The 24,015-nt window shown below is 42.9% G+C and overlaps 1 protein-coding gene across 2 annotated transcripts; it reads left to right on the top strand.

Annotated features, from left to right (window-relative positions):
* The first annotated feature begins 465 nt into the window (after window positions 1-465).
* LOC101338636 (uncharacterized) lies at window positions 466-22,677 on the top strand. Of its 2 annotated transcripts, XM_033845245.2 has the most exons (3): window positions 466-966; window positions 3,255-3,381; window positions 14,745-22,677. In XM_033845245.2, exons 1-3 carry the CDS (start codon window positions 862-864, stop codon window positions 17,513-17,515), a joined length of 3,003 nt encoding a protein of 1,000 aa, XP_033701136.1. In that variant the 5' UTR covers window positions 466-861; the 3' UTR covers window positions 17,516-22,677. The 2 variants fall into 2 exon arrangements, with proteins under 2 accessions (XP_033701136.1, XP_073652435.1); XM_073796334.1 differs by lacking the exon at window positions 3,255-3,381 and having other exon boundaries at window positions 467-966.
* The last annotated feature ends 1,338 nt before the right edge of the window (window positions 22,678-24,015 follow it).

The raw sequence follows: 24,015 nt of genomic DNA on the forward strand, positions 1-24,015 counted from the left end.
CAGGTAGTCGAACATTAAGGGACTGCTGGTAATCACAAAGAACAGACAACTCAAGTTAATGATTTCAGTGCTTTTCTGTGTATGAGAAGATGCAAGAATCTGGCTTCCTTGAAACTCGTCCTTAGATATGCATGTTAACTATTAAGGGTCATTGTCCAAATTACAGAGTGCTTCCTGCCCTTCTCCATCTTGATTTCCCCTCAGGGCACACCTTTGGGGAACGGCTGCAGTGGGGGCTGGCTTGATCCTTTTAGAAGTGGAATGGGTGGGGGAGGGCAAAATTCTCTGCCCACACAGTAATAGAATTTGGAAAACGTCTTGTCCTCTGAGAGCAGGCTGAACTTCAAGGAGTCTAAAACAACGTCTCTTCACGCCTTTCACAAGGAGCAAAGCCCCTCCCTCTGGGTAGGAGCACCATTTCTCCCGCATTCCTCGGGGTACCTTCCAGCCAACGTTCTGGCGGTAAGGATGGAGAACACCCTTCCCTGAGGTCTCCAGAGCTCTGAGAACGATATTACCCGGAAGAGCCTAGGCACAGAGACACCAGGCATGAACCAATGAGGGATCAGGATGAGGGCTTTCCCCGAGTGAGCATGCGTCAGGGGCGGGACCTCCGGCATCCTGTCCTGGCGATCATTTTGCTTGGTGGGGGGTCCGGCGGAGCAGGGAACTGTGCTCGGATACCGTCGTCCTCTGTCGGGGGCTGTTGTCCTCACGGCGTAGTGTGGGAGGAAGGGGACACCACCTAGCCAGCCAAGTCGCGCTCATTTTGGCGTCTCTCTCGTTGGCTCGCTGGTCGGGAACGGGAAGGTCCGAAAGGAGGCTGTGTCCCCGCTGCACAGAGGCGTGTCAAGTTCGGCGATGCAGTCCGGGGTGCCGCGCGCCAGACCCGGGATAAGGGACGCCGCTCCCAGCCCTCTGAGATCACAGAATCTGATGGCGGCGGCGCTGAGGGACCCGCCTCAGGTAAACGCTTGTCCTCCGGGCCCTCACCGCCCTCACCCCACCAGACACTGAAGCCCCCAGTGCGGGGCGCCTGCTCACTCGCCCTCAGCCCCGGCCGCGGTGTCCAGGACGGTGAGGAGGTCGTGGGTGGAGTTCTGTTTCCGACAGATAGTGCGTGGTCGCGTGTAGAAGAGGGTTACAGGCGGAGAGGAGGATACATGGGAAGGTTGGAGGTCGGGACCGGGGTACAGCAACTCTGTGCTTTCTGTTAGAAGCAAGATGCAGTGGGGCCAGAGTCAAGCCTGCACTGTTGCTGCTTGAGAAGTTGGCCATCTGTTATACAAGTAATATGAGGTTTGAATCGCAGGTGGGAGGTGGTCTTCCCCAGATCAAAAGAGGCTACAACTAGTTGCAGACAAGAGATCAACTGTGGGAGTAAGGGGGGAGGCAGGAAACACAGGAAGATTAATTGCAATAACCTAGGTGAGTGTTGATGGACCAGAGTGACTGTCCTGGAGTGTGATAAGTTCTGGATCCAGTTTTGGAGAAAGGCCAAGCCAATTGTGGGTGTTGCTGATGACAGAAAGGAAGTAGTGATGGATGACCGGAAGGTTTTTGGCCCTTATTAGACAAAGGGATGAAAACTTCATCAACTGGATGGGGACGTCAGCAGCAGGTTAATTTTCCTTGGAAATATCACAAGGTTGTTTTGGCTCTGTTAAAGAGTCTGAGATGTTTCAGAGAAGAGTGAGTGTAGGCAACAAGTGGGCAGCTGGACAGGCAGGTCTGGAAAACTGGGGAAGGCGTTCAGGAATGGAAATTTTCAAAAGTGATGTCTACTGTGTGGACCAGGGTGGAGCTGTCTCACATTTAGGGGGGATGCAGGTTATAGTGGCCATGGTATTAGTAGGTCAGAAAGACTGGTGTGTGCTGAGGAGTGGTTCTCTGGCTCAGGGCCTGGTTGGGTTTGCTGGGCATTGAAAACCCAAGTGAGGTAGAGAAGTGGCAGTGGGAATGGTATGGGAGAGAGGTTGATCTGGCGGGAGGGCGAGGCTTCCATGGGATGAGTGGATGAGTGACAGCTGAGGAGACTTAGGAGTAATTGAGACAAAAAGGCAGTGCTACTGGGTCTGTTGCTTATTTAGTATTACTACTATGTGGCTTCTCCAGAATTTTGTGGTGAGCTTTGACGGGGTCTAGGACATTTGAGGCTTGCTAGTGGATATGGTCTGCGGCAAATGTCGTCATTTGTTGGTCACTGTGACTGGCAGGGAGATATTTAGGACTGGGTTTTTTTGTTTGTTTTGTTTTGTTTTTACAAAGATTGAGTTGAGACAGAGAGGAGTGTTGTGGCTGCTGAAAGGGCAAAACTGGCAGTAAAAAAAGTTGAAGAGAGTTGAGGGAATATGAAATTCACATGTGGTTCTGGGTGGCTAGTACTGAAGCAAAAATTAGAGGCAGTTGGGGAGATCTTCTAAGCAGCGTTTGTGGCTTACTCTGGTGTTGGATCCATCAGAGGACTGGGGTTGTACCGAATCTTTTTTTTTTCTTTCTTTCTTTTTGCGGTACGTGGGCCTCTCACCGCTGCGGCCTCTCCCGCTGCGGAGCACAGGCTCCGGACGCGCAGGCCCAGCGGCCATGGCTCACGGGCCCAGCCGCTCCGCGGCATGCGGGACCCTGCCGGACTGGGGCACAAACCCGTGTCCCCTGCATGGGCAGGCAGACTCTCAACCACTGCGCCACCAGGGAAGCCCTGTACCGAATCTTGTTTGAATTTCTCAAGCCCTCTCTGGATGCCAAGCGCCAAATATGTGGGTATGTTCAGGGAGAATTCTATGGTGTGGTGCATGGATGTGGCAGTGCTGTGGAAGCGCAACTGTAGGGTCTGAAATTGTGAGAGAAATGTCATCTACAGAATGATGTGCACATGGAGAGGAAGTGTGAGCTGATGGCCCCCAGGCCCTGCTGTTGAGGCTGTACCAGTGAAGCATGAGCTGACATTTGGCTGTCTGGATTCCCACAATTTGGGAGACCCCAGGGGAATTGCTTGGCTGGAGGGACGGGACATTGCAGGTCAAGCCTAGAGCTTAGATGGCATCTATGTTCCCCCCTACCTGTTATTGCTGAGGACTGAACAAAGTTATTAATGGGCTGTGAGGAGACAGAGGGAGTCAATTGCCCCAGGGCCTGGCATCCTCTCTCAGGTGGGGAGCTCTGGTGGAGGATGACTGGAATAGATATATGAGGAGATGGATTGTGGGTTCTCAGAGGGAGAATGTTCAAGCTTTCATCTATCCCCTTCATGACAGGGTGGTGTGACCTTTCCGGATGTTGCTGTGCGCTTCTCCTGGGGGGAGTGGAAGCTTCTTGATGAGGCTCAGAGACGCCTGTACCTCAGTGTGACGCTGGACATCTATGCACTTATATCCTCGCTGGGTAAGACCCTCACCCTCCCCAGTGACCTGGGCTAGGCTCTGTATCCTGCCTCACCCTCACCCCCGCTTCCCGAAGGACGTGTTCTGTCCACCCATGTGGTGTAGAGACAGCTTGTTTCCCCAGTAGTCTGTGTAGTTGTTGTGGTAGGTAGAAGGCTGGGGTATTTGCACTGTCATCTTCTCTCCTGCAGCCCCAGTCCTTGCTATTCTGTAAATTTATTGACTGATTTATTTATTTTTGGCTGCATTGGGTTTTCTTTGTTTCATGCGGGCTTTCTCTAGTTGCGGCAAGCAGGGGCTACTCTTCGTTGTGGCGCTCGGGTTTCTCATTGCGGTGGCTTCTCTTTTTGCAGAGCATGGGCTCTAGGCACGTGGGCTTCAGTAGCTGTGGCACACGGGCTTAGTTGCTCCACAGTATGTGGGATCTTCCCGGACCAGGGCTCAAACCCGTGTTCCCTGCATTGGCAGGCGGATTCTTAACCACTGCGCCACCAGGGAAGTCAGGCTTTTGGGAATCTTAGTTCCCCGACCTGAGATTGAACCTGGGCCCTCGGAAGTGAGTGAGTGCATGGAGTCCTAACCACTGGACTGCCAGGGAATTCCCTTATGGCCATTTTAACAATACTAATTCTTCCAATCCATGAATATTGGATGTATTTTCATTTGTTTCCATCTGTAATTTCCTTTATTAGTGTTTTATAATTTTTATTGTACACATTTTTCTGCTCCTAGGTTAATTTTCTTCCTAAGTATTTATTGATCTTGATGCTATTACTGCGATTGCTTTCTTCGTTTCTTTCAAGATAGTCCATTGTTACTGTGCTGAAATGCGAGTGATTTTTGTATGTTGATTTTGTATCCTGCAGCTTTCTGATTCTGCTTATTCATTCTAACAGTTTGGTGGGAGACTCTTTAAGGTCTTCTATACATAAGGTCATGTCATCTGCAGAGAAGACTTTGCTTTTCAGATTTAAATCTGTTATTTCTTTTTGTTGCCTAATTGTTCTGTGTAGACTTTAGTACCCTGTGGAATAAAAGTGATCAGAAAGTGACAGTCCTTGTCTTGTTCCTGATTACAGAGAACAAGATTTTAGCTTCTACCATGAATATGAAGTAGGCTGTGGGTTGTCATATTATATGGAGTATATCATGGTGAAGTCCGTTCCTTCTGTACCGAATTTGTTGAGAGTTTATATCATGAAAAGATCATACGATTTTATACTCTACTTGCTAGGGTGGTGGGGTATTGCATACGTTGATTTGTGTACCTTGAGGCATCCTTGCAACCCAAGGGTAAATCAGACTTAATTAGGGTATATTATCTTTTTCTTGTGCTGTTGAATTTGGTTTGGTAGTATTTTATTGAGGATTTCTGTTTAGGTGTTCATCATGAATATTGGTCTGCATTTTTCATGTAGTGTCCTTGGGTAGTAGGGTAATGTTGGCCTCATAAAATGAGTTCAGAAGTTGTTGATGCTATTAAATTTTGGAAGTTTGTGGAGGATTGATGCTAATTCTTTTTAAATGTTTTCTAGAATTCACCAGTGAATGTATCTGGTCCTGGGATTTTCATCCCATTCATTTCTTTTTCTTTTTTTTTTTTTTTTTTCATGCCATCACTGGACCAACAGGGAATTCCCTCATGATTCAGTCTTGGTTGTTTGTTCATAGGACTGTATTCATTTCTTCTAGGTTATGCAGTTTGTTGGCATTTAACTCATCATAATAGTCTCTAATGATCGGTTGCATTTCTGTGTTATCAGTTGTAATGTGTTTTTAATTTCTGATTTTTCTTTTGCAAAATTAATTTTATTATTATTTTTTTTACATCTTTTTTGGAGTATAATTGCTTTACAATGGTGTGTTTCTGCTTTATAACAAAGTGAGTCAGCTATACAAATACATATATCCCCATATCTCCTCCCTCTTGCATCTCCCTCCCACCATCCCTATCCCACCCCTCTAGCTGGTCACAAAGTACCGAACTGATCTCCGTGTGCTATGCGGCTGCTTCCCACTAGCTATCTATTTTACATTTGGTAGTGTATATATGTCCATACCATTCTCTCACTTTGTCCCAGCTTACCCTTCCCACTCCCCGTGTCCTTAAGTCCATTCTCTACATCTGTGTCTTTATTTCCTGTCCTGCCCCTGGGTTCTTCAGAATCTTTTTTTTACTATTATTCCATATATATGTGTTAGCATACGGTATTTGTTTTTCTCTTTCTGACTTACTTTACTCTGTATGAGAGACTCTAGGTACATCCATCTCACTACAAATAACTCAGTTTCATTTCTTTTTATGGCTGAGTAATATTCCATTGTATATATGTGCCACATCTTCTTTATCCATTCATCTGTTGATGGATACTGAGTTTGCTTCCATGTCCTGGCTATTGTAAATAGAGATGCAATGAACATTGTGATACATGATTCTTTTTGAATTATGGTTTTCTCAAGGTATATGCCCAATAGTGGGATTGCTGGGTCGTATGGTAGTTCTATTTTTAATATTTTAAGGAGGCTCCATACTGTTCTCCATAATGACTGTATCAATTTACTTTCCCGCAAACAGTGCAAGAGAGTTCCCTTTTCTCCGCACCATCTCCAGCATTTATTGTGTGTAGATTTTTTGATGATGGCCATTCTGGCTGCTGTGAAGTGATACCTCATTGTAGCTTTTTCTTTTTTTTTTAATTATTTATTTATTTATGACTCCATTGGGTCTTCGTTGCTGCACGGGGGCTTTCTGTAGTTGCGGCGAGTGGGGGCTACTCTTCATTGTGGTGCGCGGGCTTCTCATTGCGTTGGCTTCTCTTGTTGCAGAGCATGGGCTCTAGGTGCGCAGGCTTCAGTAGTTGTGGCTCATGGGCTCTAGAGCGCAGGCTCAGTAGTTGTGGCACACAGGCTTAGCTGCTCAGCAGCACGTGGGATCTTCCCAGACCAGGGCTTGAACCCGCGTCCCCTGCATTGGCAGGCAGATTCTTAACCACTGCACCACCAGGGAAGACCCCTCATTGTAGTTTTGATTTGCATTTCTCTAATGATTAGTGATGTTGAGCATCCTTTCTTGAGTTTGTTGGCAATTTGTATATCTTCTTTGGAGAAGTGTCTGTTTAGATCTTCTGTCCACTTTTGGATTGGGTTGTTTGTCTTTTGATATTGAGCTGCATGAGCTGCTTGTAAATTTTGCAGATTAATCCTTTGTCAGTTGCTTCATTTGTAAATATTTTCTCCCATTCTGAGGGTTGTCTTTTTGTCTTGTTTATGTTTTCCTTTTCTGTGCAAAAGCTTTTAAGTTTCATTAGGTCTCATTTGTTTATTTTTGTTTTTATTTCCATTTCTCTAGGAGGTGGGTCAAAAAGGATCTTGCTATGATTTATGTCATAGAGTGTTCTGCCTATGTTTTCCTCTAAGAGTTTTATAGTATCTGGCCTTACATTTAGGACTTTAATCCATTTTGAGTTTATTTTTGTGTATGGGGTTAGGGAGTGTTCTAATTTCTTTCATTTACATGTAGCTGTCCTGTTTTCCCAGCACCACTTATTGAAGAAGCTGTCTTTTCTACATTGTATGTTCTTGCCTCCTTTATCAAAAATAAAGTGACCAGGGCTTCCCTGGTGGCACAGTGGTTGAGAGTCTGCCTGCTGATGCAGGGGACACAGTTCGTGCCCCGGTCCGGGAAGATCCCACATGCTGGGGAGCGGCTGGGCCTGTGAGCCTGTGTTCCGCAACGGGAGAGGCCACAACAGTGAGAGGCCCACGTACCGTAAAAATATATATATATATATATGGTGACCATATGGGCGTGCGTTTATCTCTGGGCTTTCTTTCCTGTTCCATTGATCAATATTTCTGTTTTTGTGCCAGTACCATACTGTCTTGATTACTGTAGCTTTGTAGTATAGTCTGAAATCCCGGAGCCTGATTCTTCCAGCTCCATTTTTCTTTCTCAATATTGCTTTTGCTATTCGTGGTCTTTTGTGTTTTCATACAAATTGTGAAATTTTTTGTTCTAGTTCTGTGAAAATTGCCATTGGTAGTTTGACTGTAGATTGCTTTGGGTAGTATAGTCATTTTCACAATGTTGATTCTTCCAATCCAAGAACATGGTGTATCTCTCCATCTGTTTGTATCATCTTTAATTTCTTTCATCAGTGTCTTATAGTTTTCTGCATACAGGTCTTTTATTGTCTCCTTAGGTAGGTTTATTCCTAGGTATTTTATTCTTTTTGTTGCAATGGTAACTGGGAGTGTTTCCTTAATTTCTCTTTCAGACTTTTCATCATTAGTGTATAGGAATGCAAGAGATTTCTGTGCATTAATTTTGTATCCTGCTACTCTATCACATTCATTGATTAGCTCTAATCGTTTTCTGGTAGCATCTTTAGGATTCTCTATGTATAATATCATGTCATCTGCAAACAGTGACAGCTTTACTTCTTCTTTTCCAGTGTGGATTCCTTTTATTTCTTTTTCTTCTCTGACTGCTGTGGCTAGGACCTCCAAAACTATGTTGAATAACAGTGGCGAGAGTGGACATCCTTGTCTTGTTCCTCATCTTAGAGCAAATGCTTTCAGTTTTTCACCATTAAGAATGATGTTTGCTATGGGGTTGTCATATATGGCCTTTATTGTGTTGAGGTAGGTTCCCTCTATGCCCACTTTCTGGAGAGTTTTTAATCACAAATGGGTGTTGGTATTTTTTAGTCTTTTCTCTTTTTTCTTTGTGTACCTAATGGCTTGTCAATTATTTGTCTTTTCAAAAAAGAACTTGTTTCTTTATCTTCTCTTTTTTCTAGTTTCTGGTTTTATTTATTGCTGCTCTGATATTTCTTATTTCCTTTCTTCAGGTAATGTTGGGTGTAATTTGTTCTTTCTTTAGTTCCTTGAGACATAAATTTGTTTGAGGTCTTTCTTTTTCTAAACATGAGCATTTATTGCTCTAAATTTTTCACTTTAAAAAATATATATATCTTGAGACCTATTTTATTTGTTTATGTTTTTGGCTGTGCTGCATGGCTTGCTTTCAAATTTTTCTATTTGTGATTGCTTTTTTTTTTAGGTGTATAGCAAAGTGATTCGGTTATAGATCTATATGTATATATCTATATATCTATTTTTAAAATTCTTTTCCATTATAGTTGATTACAAGGTATTGAATATGGTTCCCTGTACTATACAGTAAATCCTTGTTGTTTATTTTATATATGCCAGTGTCCATCTGTTAATCCCATACTCCTGATTTATCCCTCCCTCACTTCCCCCTTTGGTAACCATAAGTTTTGTCTGTAAGTCTGTGTCTGTTTTGTATGTAAAGTTCATTTGTATTATTTTTTTAGATTCCACATGTAAGTGATATCACATAATATTTGTTTTTTTCTCTGATTTACCTGACTTAGTATGATAATCTCTAGGTTCATCCATGTTGCTGCAAATGGCATTATTTCATTAATTTTTAATGACTGAATAATATGTAATTGCCTTTTTTTTTTCCTGCACTGCAAGTCTTGTGGGATCTTTGTTCCCCGACCAGGGATTGAACCCAGGCCCAAGCAGTGAAAGTGCTGAGTCCTAACCACTGAACCACCAGGGAATTCTCTGTAATTGCTTTTTTTTTTTTTAACATTTATTTATTTATTTGATTGTGCTGGGTCTTAGTTGCAGCAGGCAGGCTCCTTAGTTGTGGCTCGCTGCATTCTGAGTTGTGGCACGCAGGCTCCTTAATTGTGGCATGTGAACTCTTGATTGGAGCATGTATGTGGGATCTAGTTCCCTGACCAGAAATTGAATCTGAGCCCCCTGCATTGGGAACGTGGAGTGTTAACCACTGTGCCACCAGAGAAGTCCCTGTAGTTGCTTTTTGACAGTTTTTTTATGTGCTTCAGTGAAGTTCCCTTTGATCAAACCTGTGAGCATCAGGACATCTACTCTTCTTCCTGGATTTAGAAAGTTTTCAACCATTGTTTCTTTAAATGTGCTTACTACCACTTTCTGTCTTATCTTTCAAGGGCTCTAAAAATACAAATAATGTTTTGCTTTATATTTCATAATCCGCATAGGCTTTCTTTACTTCATTCTTTTCCTTTTTTCTCCCCCTCACTGGATAATTGAAACACCTGTTTTCATGTTCCTAGATTTTTACTTTTGCTTGATAAAATTCACTGTTGATACTCTCTCCATTGTGCTTTGTTGTTTGTTTCATTGTATTCTTCAGCACCAAAATTTCTGTGGGCTCATTTGTTTGTTTGTTTGTTTTAAATGGAAGAGTGTCATCATTTTATTACAATTAATGCTCAACAAATGAAAATAATTTTACCAACAGGCTTCATGCCCTATAGATGAAAGTAATTTACTAATTCAGAATTTTTGCAAGTACATGAAATTTCCATTTTATTATACGGTTTTATATTAAACTAGTCAAAGCATTTCCTACATGTATTCCAGTATAGCTCTTTTGGAATGATTTTCATCAGTCCTAACATGTGAGTGTACCAAGGATCTTGAATCTAAACGAACTTTCAAATGACTAACTTTTAGGTAAACAAGAAATAAAGTCATCAGATTATTGGGACTACTCTTTCTCAACAGGTATTTGTTGAAATGCCTCTTCTAATACAAGAATTTTGTGTTTGAACATTCAGAACACAAAGGTAGAACAAAAGTACAATAAAAGAAACTTCTGAAGCTTAAGCCTATATTCATAATTCTTTGATAAAAGCAAAGCATCCTTCCTGCAATCTTCATACTTTTGTTCTCTTCATCTGTGTCTTTATTTCTGCCTTGCAGACCTGTTCATCTGTACCATTTTTCTAGATTCCACATATATGAGTTAATATATATGTATGGTCACAAAGGGAGGAAAGTGCAGGGGGTGGTGGTGGGATGAATTGGGAGATTGGGATTGACATATATACACTCATATGTATAAAATAGATTAATAACAACTTGCTGTATAAATTTTTTTAAAAGTGTCTTCAATATTTCCATCTAGTTTCCATCTAGTCTCAAAATAGATGCCTAAGGCATATACTTCATATATATACCATTTTGGTTCTGGTTGCTTTCATTATTCTTGAAGATTTTAATACCCATACAAGTCCAAAGGTGTAAGAACACATAAACTGTTCTGGTAATGGGTAAGATCAGACTGTTAAAACACAAGGTGGCTGTGCTATTTCATTGCTGTAGGAAGTTTTCTTTCAGAAACCGAATAGAATTGTCCTGCTGAAAAACCAGTGCAATAAGGCCAGTCAGTGTAGAGACAGTCTTCCTTACCACATATTAGTTGACACCCTACTGGTATTAAGAGGATTTATTTGTTGTGTGTCTGTATGTATATGTATGTGTGTGATCATATATATAATGATCTGGTATTGCTCCATTTCTTCTTATTTTGATGTGTCTTCTTAGCTGCCTGTGGTATCACATTAATAATTCCATCAATGGGTACAGATGAACCTATTTGCAGGACAGGAAAAGAGAGGTAGACGTAGAGAATGGACATGTGGACACTGGGGGGAAGGGGAGGGTGGGATGAATTGGGTGATTAAGATTGACATATATATACTATGTGCATAAAATAGATAGCTAGTGGGAACATGCTATAAAACACAGGAAGCTCAGCTCAGTGCTCTGTGACGACCTAGATGGGTGGGATGGGGGGTTGGGAGGGAGGTCCAAGAGGGAGGGTATATAGGTATACATATAGCTGATTCACTTTATTGTACAGCAGAAACTAATACAACATTGTAAAGCAATTATACTCCAATAAAAAAAGTTAAAAAAATCCCATCAATGGTTTGATAGGCAATTCCCACATATTCATTTATCAATTCATCTGTTGATTGTTCACATCTGAGTGTCTTTTCGGAGAGTGGGCATGCTAGAAACTGCAGTATCATTGGTTGAAAGTGTGGGGTGATTTCTCCATCCTTTTGTTCCTCTCAGCCAACGTTCATGAGCCTAGTGGGTGCTGGTACTTATAGGCAACTGGATAAAGGTGAACCTGTCCCCTGCAGCTCTTAGGTGTGGCAGCCAGGGACTGTCTCTCAGTGCACCCTCGGCCAGTCAGTTTTGTTCTTTTTCATTTCTGTCTCTTTGTTGAGCAACTTGTTTTCTTTGTGTATTGTTTACCTTACTTTGTCGAATTGTCTATCTGTGTTTTGTTGCTTCACTGAACTTTGTTCAAACAATAATTTTGAATTCTTTGACCGTTTGTAGATCTCTATTTCCTTGGGTGTGGTTTCTGATAAATTATGGTATTTCTGTATTGGTTTCATGTTTCATTGATTTTTTGTGTTTCCTGTAGCCTTGCATTTATGTCTGCTGATTTGATGGTGTAGTCATTTTTTCCCTTCGCATTACAGTGTTGGTGGGGAAAGACCTCCACTGATGGTGAGTGCAACATTGGGCTGTGGTCATTCTGGCTCCAGGGAAGGTCCAGCTGTGTTGGTCTCTGTGCAGCTTCTTCACCTGAAGTCAGTGTCAGCAAAGATATCAGAAGTCCTCAATCAACCAGGCTGAGGGTGTCCAAATTTGGTGGATAAGGCTGCTGAGGAATTCCTGATCTCTTTTTCTCCTATGGAGTAGTTTGTGGGCAAGGGGATCCCTCCTGGTGCCCAGTCGGCTCTTGGGAGCCCTATTGGTTGTAGTGGCACTGGTGTCTAATATGTGGGTACCTGTTGAGCATCCACAGAACTGGGATGTTGTGTACAGGCACTTGTTGAGCGACAGTGGTTCTGGGGTCTGGGTCACTGGATAGTCTTCAGCAGCCTTGGCTTTGGTTTTTTTATTATTATTTTTATTTTATTTATATTTTTGGCTGCCTTGGGTCTTCGTTGCTGTGGGCGGGCTTTCTCTAGTCGTGGTGAGCAGGGGCTACTTTTCGTTGCAGTGAGCAGGCTTCTCATTGTGGTGGCTTCTCTTGTGGTGGAGCACGGGCTCTAGGTGCGCAGGCTTCAGTAGTTGTGGTACGTGGGCTCTATAGTTGTGGCTTGTGGGCTCTAGAGTGCAGGCTCAGTAGTTGTGGCGCATGGGCTTAGTTGCTCCATGGCATGTGGGATCTTCCTGGATCAGAGTTCGAACCCATGTCTCCTGCATTGGTAGGCAGATTCTTAAGCACTGTACCACCAGGGAAGCCCTTGGCTTTGGTTTGTGATGTGTGGCTATGCAGGGAGCAGCTATGGAGTCTGTGTCTGGCTGCACATGTAGATGGTGGCTGTGGGTCTGTGGAGCTGGCTTGTCTATAGTGAATTTGTCTCCAGTGCCTGACACACTGGATTACATGGTGTAGCTGTGGAGTCAGGGTCTGGAGTGCCGACACACACAGCAGGTGCAGCACCTCTGGTTCCAGGACATGTACAGGGTTGGGGGGTGTGGCAGCCCTGATCCTGGATTGGTACAGCAGGTCCAACTGAGGGGTGGCCCAGTAGTTTCATACTTACCAGGGCATCCACTATGGTCATGGTTGTTGGATAACTCAGTGGCGAAAGCTCCAGTGTCCACTGTAGAGCAGGCAACTGGGGTCTTCTGCAGCGCAGGCCACTTGGGACTGCAATAGCACCCAACCTGTGGCTGATAGAGGTAGCCCAGTGATAGCCTGGCCTCCATTTCCTAGTCATCTCCAGATGTCTCTGCTAAGACAGTCTCTCCAGAAATCCTTTCTGTGTGCATACTCCTTTTTTTTATGCTCCACTCTGTTGTAGTGTGTTCTTAATTGGACTCTCGAGCCTTCCAGGGATAATTAATTTCCTTCATGAATAACTGTTTAACTGGTGGTGAAGGGCGGTATCTCCTATTCTACTGTTTTGTTGATGTCACTCACCTTGTGCTCTTTCCTGGGTCTGCTGTGTGCTGAGTTGCTCTGGGACAGTGCTGGCCATTCACTTGTCCTTTTTCTTTCAGTGCTTGGTTCCAGGTACTTGCACAGTTAGGGCTTAGGGCAAAGTAAGGTAAAGGACTCTTAGAAGAGTCCTTTGTGAATCATGGGATGGACATGACTCTAGCCATGGCAAGGTGGGCTCAGAGTTGGCCTGGTTCTGGTGAATTACAGCTGGGGAGGGTGTGACATAAGGGCCGTGTTAAGAATATACCAGGAACCCAGGGACTTCCCTGGTGGTGCAGTGGTTTAAAATCCGCCTGTTGGGCTTCCCTGGTGGTGCAGTGGTTGGGAGTCCGCCTGTTGATGCAGGGGATGTGGGTTCATGCCGTGGTCCGGGGGGATCCCACATGCTGCAGAGCGGCTGGGCCCATGGGCCCTGGATGCTAGGCCTGCGTGTCCGGAGCCTGTGCTCCATGACGTGAGGGTCTGCGGTGATGGGAGGCCCGTGTACTGCAAAAAAAAAAAAAAAAAAAAATTCCACATGTCAATGCAGGGGACACAGGTTTCAGCCCTGGTCCAGGAAGATCCCACATGCTACAAAGCAGCTAAGCCTGTGCGTCACAACTACTGAGTCTGCAGTGTAGAGCCCACGAGCCACAATTACTGAGCCTGTGCACCACAACTACTGAATCACATGTGCCTAGAGCCTATGCTCCGCAACAAGAGAAGCCACTGTAATGAGAAGCCTGCGCACCGCAACCAAGAGCAACCCCCACTCACCGCAACTAGAGAAAAAGGCTGTGTGCAGCAATGAAGACCCAACGCAGCCAATCAGCATATATATATATATATATATATATAATCTTTTTTTAAAAAAACAACAAAGACTATACCAGGAACTTGTCCTTGTTCAACGAGAATTTTGGTGCCATTGCCAGTGTCCACACCACATTTCTACCTTTATGCCTCCACCTTTGACCCTTTGCCAACCTGTCAGTTCAACTACTTTGTCATTTCTACTGTGATTTCCAGCCAAGTGAAAATCTCTACCTCTCTGAACTCCACATCTCACACATTTCTCTCACCACCCTTTCTCTATTACTCTGTAACCTTGCCTTTCATATGTTCTGCTGTGAGGTGTGTGAACATATGCTTAAATTGACCTCGAAAAGCACATAATCTGTTGTGATTGTGTTTTCATGGCCTTGATCACACCCTTCTACTGTGCTTCACATCAGCAGTAGAAAAGGTCCTGCAGGAAGCTGTGGTCAGAGAAACAAGCCCTAGACCCTGCTTCTCTTCCTTACGTCACACCCTATTTTTGTATCCTTCCCCTGTTGAGGTCTCTACCATTTTCATATTGTGAGGACCCAGGAATGCACAGCAGCTTCTGCTTAAACTGATTTCCAGCTCCCTAGTCTTGAAAAGTATCCCATTTGCTTGAAAAGATTCATTCTTAGATGAGATAGCTGCACATTTGTGGTGAGTTTGCTCCCTCTCTGGAGTCAACGTGTACTTCAAGAGTGTTTCTTTGCATTCAGGTTGCTGCTGTGGAGCAGAAGGTGAGGAGACATCCTGTGAAGAAACTGTTCCTGTAGGAGTGTCACAGGCTGGGTCTCCTAAGGCAGCTCCATCTTCCCAGAAGACACACCCCTGTGAGATGTGTGGTCCAGTCTTGAGAGACATTTTCCAGTTGGCCGAGCATCAGGGAACACAACACAGCCATAAACTGTTGAGATGTGGAGCATGTGCAACAACATTTTATATGCCTTTGAATAGCATTGTACACAGGGCTTCATTTTTCAGGAGCCACAGATTCCAAGTGTCACAGAAGCCTCTTACTTCTAGGAAGATCCGGGCCAGCGTGGGACATCTGCAGCAGCAGACCACTCATACTGTGGAGAAGCCAAGCAAAATCACCCAGTGTGGGTCAACTTCACAAGGCAGGAAAAATCATCACACCTGGGGAGAATGCAAGAAAGCCCTCAGCCCCAAACACACACTTGTTCAGGACTGGTGTGTCTACACTGAAAGACAGTGTTTTGTGTGCAGTGAATGTGGCAAAACATTCAGGTACAAATCCGCATTTGTTATGCACCTGAGAGTACACACTAGAGAAAGGCTTCATGTGTTTAGCAGAAGTGACAAATCCTTTAGACAAAGCTCAACCATCAGTCAACATCGAAAAATTTATACTGGTTCAGGACAGGACAAGTGCAGCAAATGTGGGAAATCCTTAACTCAAAAATGTGTCCTCATATATCCCCAGAGATTGCACAGTGGAGAAAACAGTTCTGTGTGCAGTGACTGTGCAAAGTCTTTTTCCCATAGCTCTGTGTTCATTCGACATAAGAGAGTATTTTCTGGAGAAAGGTTTTATAAGTGTAGTGACTGTGTGAAATCTTTTACCTGTAGGTCTGCCCTCATTTATCATCAGAGATCTCACACAGGAGAAAGGCCTTATGAGTGCAGTGAATGTGGGAAGTCCTTTACCACTAACCGCACCCTCCGTTCTCATCAGAGATCTCACACGGGAGAAAAGCCTTATAAATGCACTGAATGTGGAAAGTCTTATACATCTACCAATGCTTTCCGATACCATCAGAGAGTTCATTCTGGAGAAAGGCCTTATGAGTGCAGTGAATGTGGGAAATCTTTTATGTCTAGGTCTGCATTCATTTCTCATCATAGATATCACACAGGAGAAAGGCCTTATGAGTGCAGCGAATGTGAGAAATCTTTTGTCTCTAGGGCTGCCCTCAGATATCATCAGAGATCTCACACAGGAGAAAAACCTTATGAGTGCACCGAATGTGGGAAATCTTTTACCACTAACTCTAACTTCCATTATCATCTAAGAGTTCACACTGGAGAAAGGCCTTATGAGTGCAGTGAATGTGGGAAATGTTTTACCAGTAGCTCTAACCTCCATTATCATCAAAGCACTCACACTGGAGAAAGGCCTTATGAGTGCAGTGAATGTGGGAAAACTTTTATTACTCCTGCTATTCTTCGTTACCATCAGAAAATTCATTCTAGTGAATGGCCTTTTACGTGCAGTGAATGTGGGAAATCTTTTACCTCTAAATCCAACTTTTGTTATCATCTGGGGGTTCATTCTGGAGAAAGGCCTTGTGTAAGGTGCAGCGAATGCGGGAAATCCTTTACCAGTAGCAGTACCCTCCGTTATCATCAGAGAATTCATTCTGGAGAGAGGCCTTATGAGTGCAATGACTGTGGGAAATGTTTTATGTCTGGGTCTGCCCTCAGATATCATCAGAGATTACACACAGGAGAAAGGCCTTATAAGTGCAGTAAATGTGGGAAGGCTTTTAAAACTAGCTCCAACCTCTGTTATCATCAGAGAGTTCACAGAGGAGAAAGACCTTATGAGTGCAGTGAATGTGGGAAATCCTTTACTTCTGTCTATTATCTGTGTAATCATTATAGATTTCATTCTGGAGAAAAGCCTTATAAGTGTAGCAAATGTGGGAAATCCTTTACCCTTAGGAATAGCTTCATTCAACACCAGAAAGTTCACACAGAAGGTCTTTATGGATGTAGTGAGTGTGGGAAACCTTTTCAGAGTAAGTGTGGGCTTATTGAACACCAGAGAATTCACACAGGAGAAAGGCCTTACAAATGCACTGAATGTGGGAAATCTTTTATTACTAATTACCTCTTCCGTGTTCATCAGAGAAATCACACTGGAGAGAAGCCTTATAAGTGCAGTGAATGTGGGAAATCTTATACCGCTAGCTCTACCCTCCGTTATCATCGTAGAACTCATACTGGAGAAAAGCCTTACAAATGCACCAAATGTGGGAAATCTTTTACCGCTAATAACCATCTCCGTGTACATCTGAGAAATCACACTGGAGAGAAGCCTTATGAGTGCAGTGAATGTGGGAAATCCTTTACTAGCAACTCTAACCTTCATTATCATCAGAGTACTCACAGTGGAAAGAAACCTTATGAGTGCAGTGAATGTGGGAAATCCTTTACCAGCAGCTCTAGCCTTCGTTATCATCAGAGTGCTCACACTGGAGAAAGGCCTTATGAGTGTAGTGATTGTGGGAAATCATTTGTCCAAAGAAATCTCCTCATTATACACCAGAGAGCTCACACTGGAGAAAGACCTTATAAGTGCACTGAATGTGGTAAATCTTTTACTCATAGCTCCACCCTCAATTATCATCAGAGAGTTCACAGTGGAGAAAGGCCTTTTAAGTGCAGTGAATGTGGGAAATCTTTTATTAACACCTCCAAACTGCGTTGTCATGAGAGAGGTCACACTAGAGAAAGGCCTTAAGAGTGCCCTGAATGTGGGAAATCTTTTATGAGCAAATCCTTCTGAGGATTGGAGAGTTTACACGAGAGAAAGGCATAGATGTACAGGGAATGTGCAATTTCCTTGTTCAGTACAGAGGCAGTGGAGAAAACTGAGGGGCCATTGGTCTGAATTGAATCTCACCTCAAGTGCTTCTGAGGGCATGAATTTTTTTCCCTTACTCAAATTAGAGATTATAGGGTATTGAGGCACTGTTGGAGAGTGTGTATTCCTCCAAGTCTACAGAGAACTATATTTCCCAATGTCCACAATTCTTTGAGCTAATGTTGCTATTTGTAAGACCATTGGGTCCAGGGGAAACCATAATTGGTACAGAAACTCTGGTTTAGTAGGGAGTGGAGGACATTGCAGCCAACTAGATGGAATGTACCTCTTCTAAAAGTGTATCCAGATTCTGTGACATTGACTGTGCAGGATCAGTTTATACACTGATTCTAGTGAATTTCACTTCAAGACCCTTACTGCAGAGGCAGGAAAGGAAGAGAAAAGGGGATGTAGCTCTTGTGATCTAGGCAGCATGCCTGTTGACTCAGGTAGAAATGTACTTCATTGCTCTTCATATTTGCTACCACTGAGGGAAGACTGATCCCCAGAGAGCACAAGGAGAGCATTGGTGGATTCAGTATATGGTTGCCAAACCTATTTTCCAAAGGGAGTGAGACATACAGATTTTTTCATCTTGAGACAATCTTTAAATCTATATTAAAGTATAATTTACATGTACTAAACTGCATATGTTTGAAGTATTACAAGTTAATAAGTTTTCACCTAGGTATGAATCTCAAAACCATCACCAGAGTTCTGATACTGCCCATATTTACCTCATGACCTATTATCTCTCCTTGCCCTTCCCACCTCTCCAGGTAATCACTGATGTACTTTTCCTTAGAATAGATACCTTTGCATTTTTTTTGAATTTATCTAATTGGAATCATAAGCTGTTTACTGGGTTTTTCTTCTGAGTTCCTTTGTTTCATAATTATTTGAGATTCATCAGTGATATAAACGAATAGCTCATCTCTTTATTTTTTGATGAGTAGCATTCTTATCTGGATGTACCACTGTTAGTTTACCCATTCATCTTTTTATGGGCATTTAGGTTATTTCTAGGTTTTCACTCTTGAAAATAAAGCTGCTACAAACATTTGCATCAGTTCTTTATGTGGATTATGTTTCTTTTATCTTTTATTGATAACTCAGTGCAGTGTCTGAATCACTGGGTAGATGAACGTGTAACTCCTGGTGAAACTAAGAAACTGGTCTAAAATGACTTCCCATTTTCATTCCCATCAAAACTGTAGGAGAGTTCCAGTTTCTCAACATCCATGCCAATCGTTAATGTCAGCCCTTTTAATAAATGAGTAGTGCTATCTCAGCGAGGTTTTAATTGGTTTTAATTGCATTACCCTAGAGATTTGTGATTTTTTTTTTTGTGTGTGTGGTACACGAGCCTCTCACTGTTGTGGTCTCTCCTGTTGCAGAGCACAGGCTCTGGACGTGCAGGCCCAGCAGCCATGGCTCACGGGCCCAGCTGCTCCACGGCATGTGGGATCTTCCCAGACTGGGGCATGAACCCGTGTCCCCTGCATCGGCAGGCAGACTCTAAACCACTGTGCCACCAGGGAAGCCCAAGATTTGTGATTTTTAGCATTTTTTAATGCTGTATATCTTCTTATTTATTTATTTTTGGCTGTATGGGTCTTAGTTGCTGTGCGCAGGCTTTCTCTAGATGTGGCGAGCAGGGTCTACTCTTCGTTGTGGTATGCAGGCGTCTCATTGCGGTGACTTCTCTTGTTGCAGAGCTTGGGCTCTAGGCATGTGGGCTTCAGTAGTTGTGGCTCACAGGCTCTAGAGCACAGGCTCAGTAGTTGTGGCACATGGGCTTACCTGCTCCGTGGCATGTGGGATCTTCCCAGACTATGGATCGAATTGGTGTCCCCACATTGGCAGGTGGATTCTTAACCACTGTGCCACCAGAGAAGTCCCTGTATGTCTTTTGTACAATTCCTGATCATATCATTTGTCTAATTTTTTAAAATTAATTATCCCTGTTTCCATCACTTAAGTATGGGCATTGTGTAAAACAATAAATCTAGCCCTGCTTTGTAGCTTTTGCCAATTTCCAAGGTATAAATTCTCCCACTATGAAAGTGGGATGTTCTCAGAGAAGGAGCTGAAAAATTCTACTTGGGTCCCCTGGATGTTGGGTGGGAAACTAAACTTACTATCTGGTTCATTATAAGGGGTTTTCACTCTCTGAACACTCTTCAAAGTTCCTTTTATCTTTCCCTTTCTGTAATTATTGACTGATGGTCTCCAATAGGTATTTACCCTTCATGGAGTTCACCATCACTTGGGGCTGCTTTTCCAGACATCCCAATTGGTTGGTGGGGTCACTGTGGGTCTCTCCATCCCTGGTGAGGCTTCTCAGAAGGACTCGTGCCCAGGAACACCAGGTGGAAGGTCCTGCCGGTGACCATGGGGGAAGGTTCCCAACCTGGTGAGGCCTTTTACTCAGGCCCACATGCTCCATGCCCCCGGCCATGTTTGATCTGAGGTGGCATTTCAGGACAGCGGGGAAGGGGTGAGCCATGTACGGCACAGAGTGGGGGTGGCAGGAGGGCAGTGGTGGCCTGAGGACCCCGGAGACACCTAAAGGTGTTGGCGTCTGCCAAGGAGATTTAGGAAGGACCCTAAAGTTTCCATTGCTCATCCCTAATGCGATGCCCTGCCCAGAGTTCTGGATCCCTCTTGCCATTGGAGGTCCCTGAGCAATGCGTGACAGTGCAGGCAGGATGCAGGCTTGTTGACCTGCTGGCAACTCCCCACCTTCTGCCCCACCTGCCTGGTGTAAAGGCCAGGGATTTCCTCAATGAATTGGAAAAATCAAGGCTCAACCTCTGAGGCAAGAATCAGAGATTAAGTCTTTTTTTATTAAAATAAATTTATTTATTTATTTTTGGCTGCATTGGGTCTTCATTGCTTCATGCGGGCTTTCTCTAGTTGCGGTGAGTGGGGGCTACTCTTTGTTGTGGTGCACGGGCTTCTCATTGTGGTGGCTTCTCTTGTGGAGCACGGGTTCTAGGTGCGCAGGCTTCAGTAGTTGTGGCACGTGGGATCTAGAGTGCAGGCTCAGTAGTTGTGGTGCACGGGCTTAGTTGCTCCGCGGCATGTGGAATCTTCCCGGACAAGGGCTCGAACCCATCCCCTGCGTTGCCAGGCAGGTTCTTAACCACTGCACCACCAGGGAAGCCCAGAGATTAAGTCTTTGGAGCAAATTAGAGACTCAATCTCAGTAGCAATTAGGTTGTCCAAGATACTTAGTTAAGGAAGAAATTAATGTCAGACAAGGAAGCACAGATCCAGGAACCTTAGTACTAAGCAGGATAAATGCCAAAAAATGACATGTAGACATAATTTTGAAATTACAGGAAATCAAAGATTTAAAAAATCCTAAAAGAAGCCAGAGGGGGAAAATACTCATTGAGGAATGAAGTTAAGAATTATATCCAATATCTCCTCAGAAACCATGCAACAAGGAGAGGTGTGAAATATTTAAAGTGCTGAGATGAAAAATAAGTCAACCTTGAATTCTGTACCATCAAAATTATCCTTCAGTAATGCAGGGAAACCAAAGCCTTTCAAAGACAAAAACTGAGGGAATTTGTTCTCAGTAAACCTACTGTCTTAGTCCATTTGGGATACTATAACAAAAAATCACAGACTTGTTAGTTTGTTTGTTTTGTTTTTTTTGCGGTACGCAGGTCTCTTACTGCTGTGGCCTCTCCCGTCGCGGAGCACAGGCTCCGGACGCACAGGCTCAGCGGCCATGGCTCACGGGCCCAGCTGCTCCGCGGCATGTGGGATCGTCCTGGACTGGGACATGAACTCATGTTCCCTGCATCGGCAGGTGGACTCTCAACCACTGTGCCACCAGGAAAGCCTGACTTGTTAGTTTATAAAAAAAATAAACATTTTTTTCTCATAGGTTTGGTGGCTGTGGAGTACAGGTTCCAGCATGGTCGAGTTCTCTGGTGGGAACCCTCTTCCTGGTTCATAGCAGGTGGTTTCTTGCTGTGTCCTCATGTGATAGAAGGAGCTAGGGGCCTCTCTGGAGCGTCTTTTATAAAGGGACTAATTCCACCCATGAGGGCTCTATCACCTTATGACTGAAGCATCTCTCAAAGTCCCCACCTCCTAATACTAGCATCTTTGGGGGTTATTCTTTCAACAGAGGTTTTGGAGGGACAACACAAACATTCAGACCATAGCACCTGCCTTGCAAGAAATGTTTAAAAACTTTAGAGATGACAAAAATGATATAGGTCAAAAAGTCTAATCTACATAAAGAAGAGCAGTGAAGAAGTAATAAATGAAGGAAAAATAAAATATTATTTTTCTTGTTCTTAATTGATCTAACAGATAACAATTTGAAGTAGTAATACCAACAACATATTCTATTATGTATGCTTATCTGTATGCATGTCTTGTGTGTGTGTGTATGCTTATGCTTTTATATAAGTGAAATGAATGACATCAATAATACAAGGGATTAGAAGGAAGAATTGGGATTATTTTATTATGAGGTACACTACGTGAAGTGGAAAAGGCGTTACTTGAAAGTGGACTTGGATTAGTTGTCGATGTTTACTGCAAACTCTATAGGAACAGCTAAAAATATAACTGATATGCTAACAAGATAAAATGGAATCATAAAACACTCAGTGAAAACCACATAAAGCAGGTAAAGAGTGTGAGACAAAAATTCAAAGAGCAAGGGCAACAAACACAAATTAGTAACAGATGTGGTATATATTAATCCAACTCTATTAGTAATCACTTTGAACAGCAGAAGACCAATTACAAGAGATTTTCAGAGTAGGTAGAAAACCAAGATCCTACTATATGTTGTCTATAGAAACTGTCTTAAGCTTCTAAGTTTGTAATAATTTGTTGCAAGGGCAATAGAAAATGAATAGAGGGGGAATTCCTGGTCAGGGTTAGGACTGGTCCAGTGGTTAGGACTCTGCACTTCCACTGCTGGGGGCCCGGGTTCAATTCCTGGTCAGGGAACTAAGATCCGGAAGCCCATGGCATGGACAAAAAAAAAAAAAAGAGGAAAATGAATAGGGGGCAGAAATGCAAAGAAATGAGGTAATTGAGAAAGTCAAAGTTAGCGAACCAAGTCAGAGAGTTTTCACATTGAAGGTTCTGACTGTGTGACATGGTGGGGTCATGTCAGTGTGGTAAATAAAATGCTTTATTTACTGTGGCTTCATTGCTTAACAGTGTCCATCAGCTATTTGTCATCAGACAAAAGAATAATGACATATTAATGTTTCATCATAAAATTATTCATTTCTGACTGGGTTAGAAATGACCTTATGACTACTGGGGGCAAAAGTTAGTTGGTTATCTACTTAGATAACTGGAAATCATTCAAGTCTCTGTCATTTACTGAAACATACCCTTGACGCTATTGTAAAGATTCTGTGAATGGAGGTATGGGAAGGACACAGTCTCATTACCGATTATTGCATGAACTTAATCGCAATAAATATTTACAGAGTGTATTTAATTTTAGAAATATGCAATCATACTCCCAGTATAGTATGAGGGATTGGAATTAAGCTTTTAAATCCCACCATTGGCATAGAGACAACTATAGATCAATGGAACAGAATATAGAGCCCAGAAATAAACATGTGCACATATGGTGAATTTGCTTACACCAAAGGTGTCAAGAATACACAATGAAGACTGGATTGTCTATTCAATAAATGGCGTTGGGGAACAGAGAGACACAAAAGAGCAAAACTTTAACCCTATCTTACACCATACACAAAAATCAACTCAAAATGGACGAAAGATTTAAACACATCACCTGGAACTATAAAACTTCTAGAAGAAAACATAGGGTGAAAGCTCCTTTTCATTTGCCTTGGCATTGATTTTTTTGGGTTTGACACAAAAAGCAAAGATAATAAAAGCAAAAATAAACAAGTGGGAGTACATCAATCGAAAAAGCTTCTGCATAGCAAAGGAAACCATCAACAAAATGAAATGGGAATATACAGAATGGCAGGAAATATTTGAAAATCATACATCTGATAAGGGGTTAATATCTAAAATATATAAAGAACTCATACAACTTAATAGCAAAATAAATAATTTAAAAATGAGCAATGGAACTGTATAGACATATTTTCCAAAGAATACATAAAAATGGGCAACAAGTACATGGAAATGTGTTCAACATTACTAAATATGCAAAGCAAGGCCATAATGAAATATCACCTCACACGTTAGAATGGCAGTCATCAAAAAACAAGGGATAACAGTGTTAGGTTGTTGAGAAATGTGAACCCTTGTCTACCGATTCTGTGAATGTAAATTAGTGCAGCTACTGTGGAAAAAAGTAGAGAGTTTCCACAAAAAATTAAAAATGGAACTACCCTACT

This window comes from Tursiops truncatus, chromosome 19, assembly GCF_011762595.2.
Source record: "Tursiops truncatus isolate mTurTru1 chromosome 19, mTurTru1.mat.Y, whole genome shotgun sequence".
In the NCBI taxonomy this organism is placed as follows: domain Eukaryota; kingdom Metazoa; phylum Chordata; class Mammalia; order Artiodactyla; family Delphinidae; genus Tursiops; species Tursiops truncatus.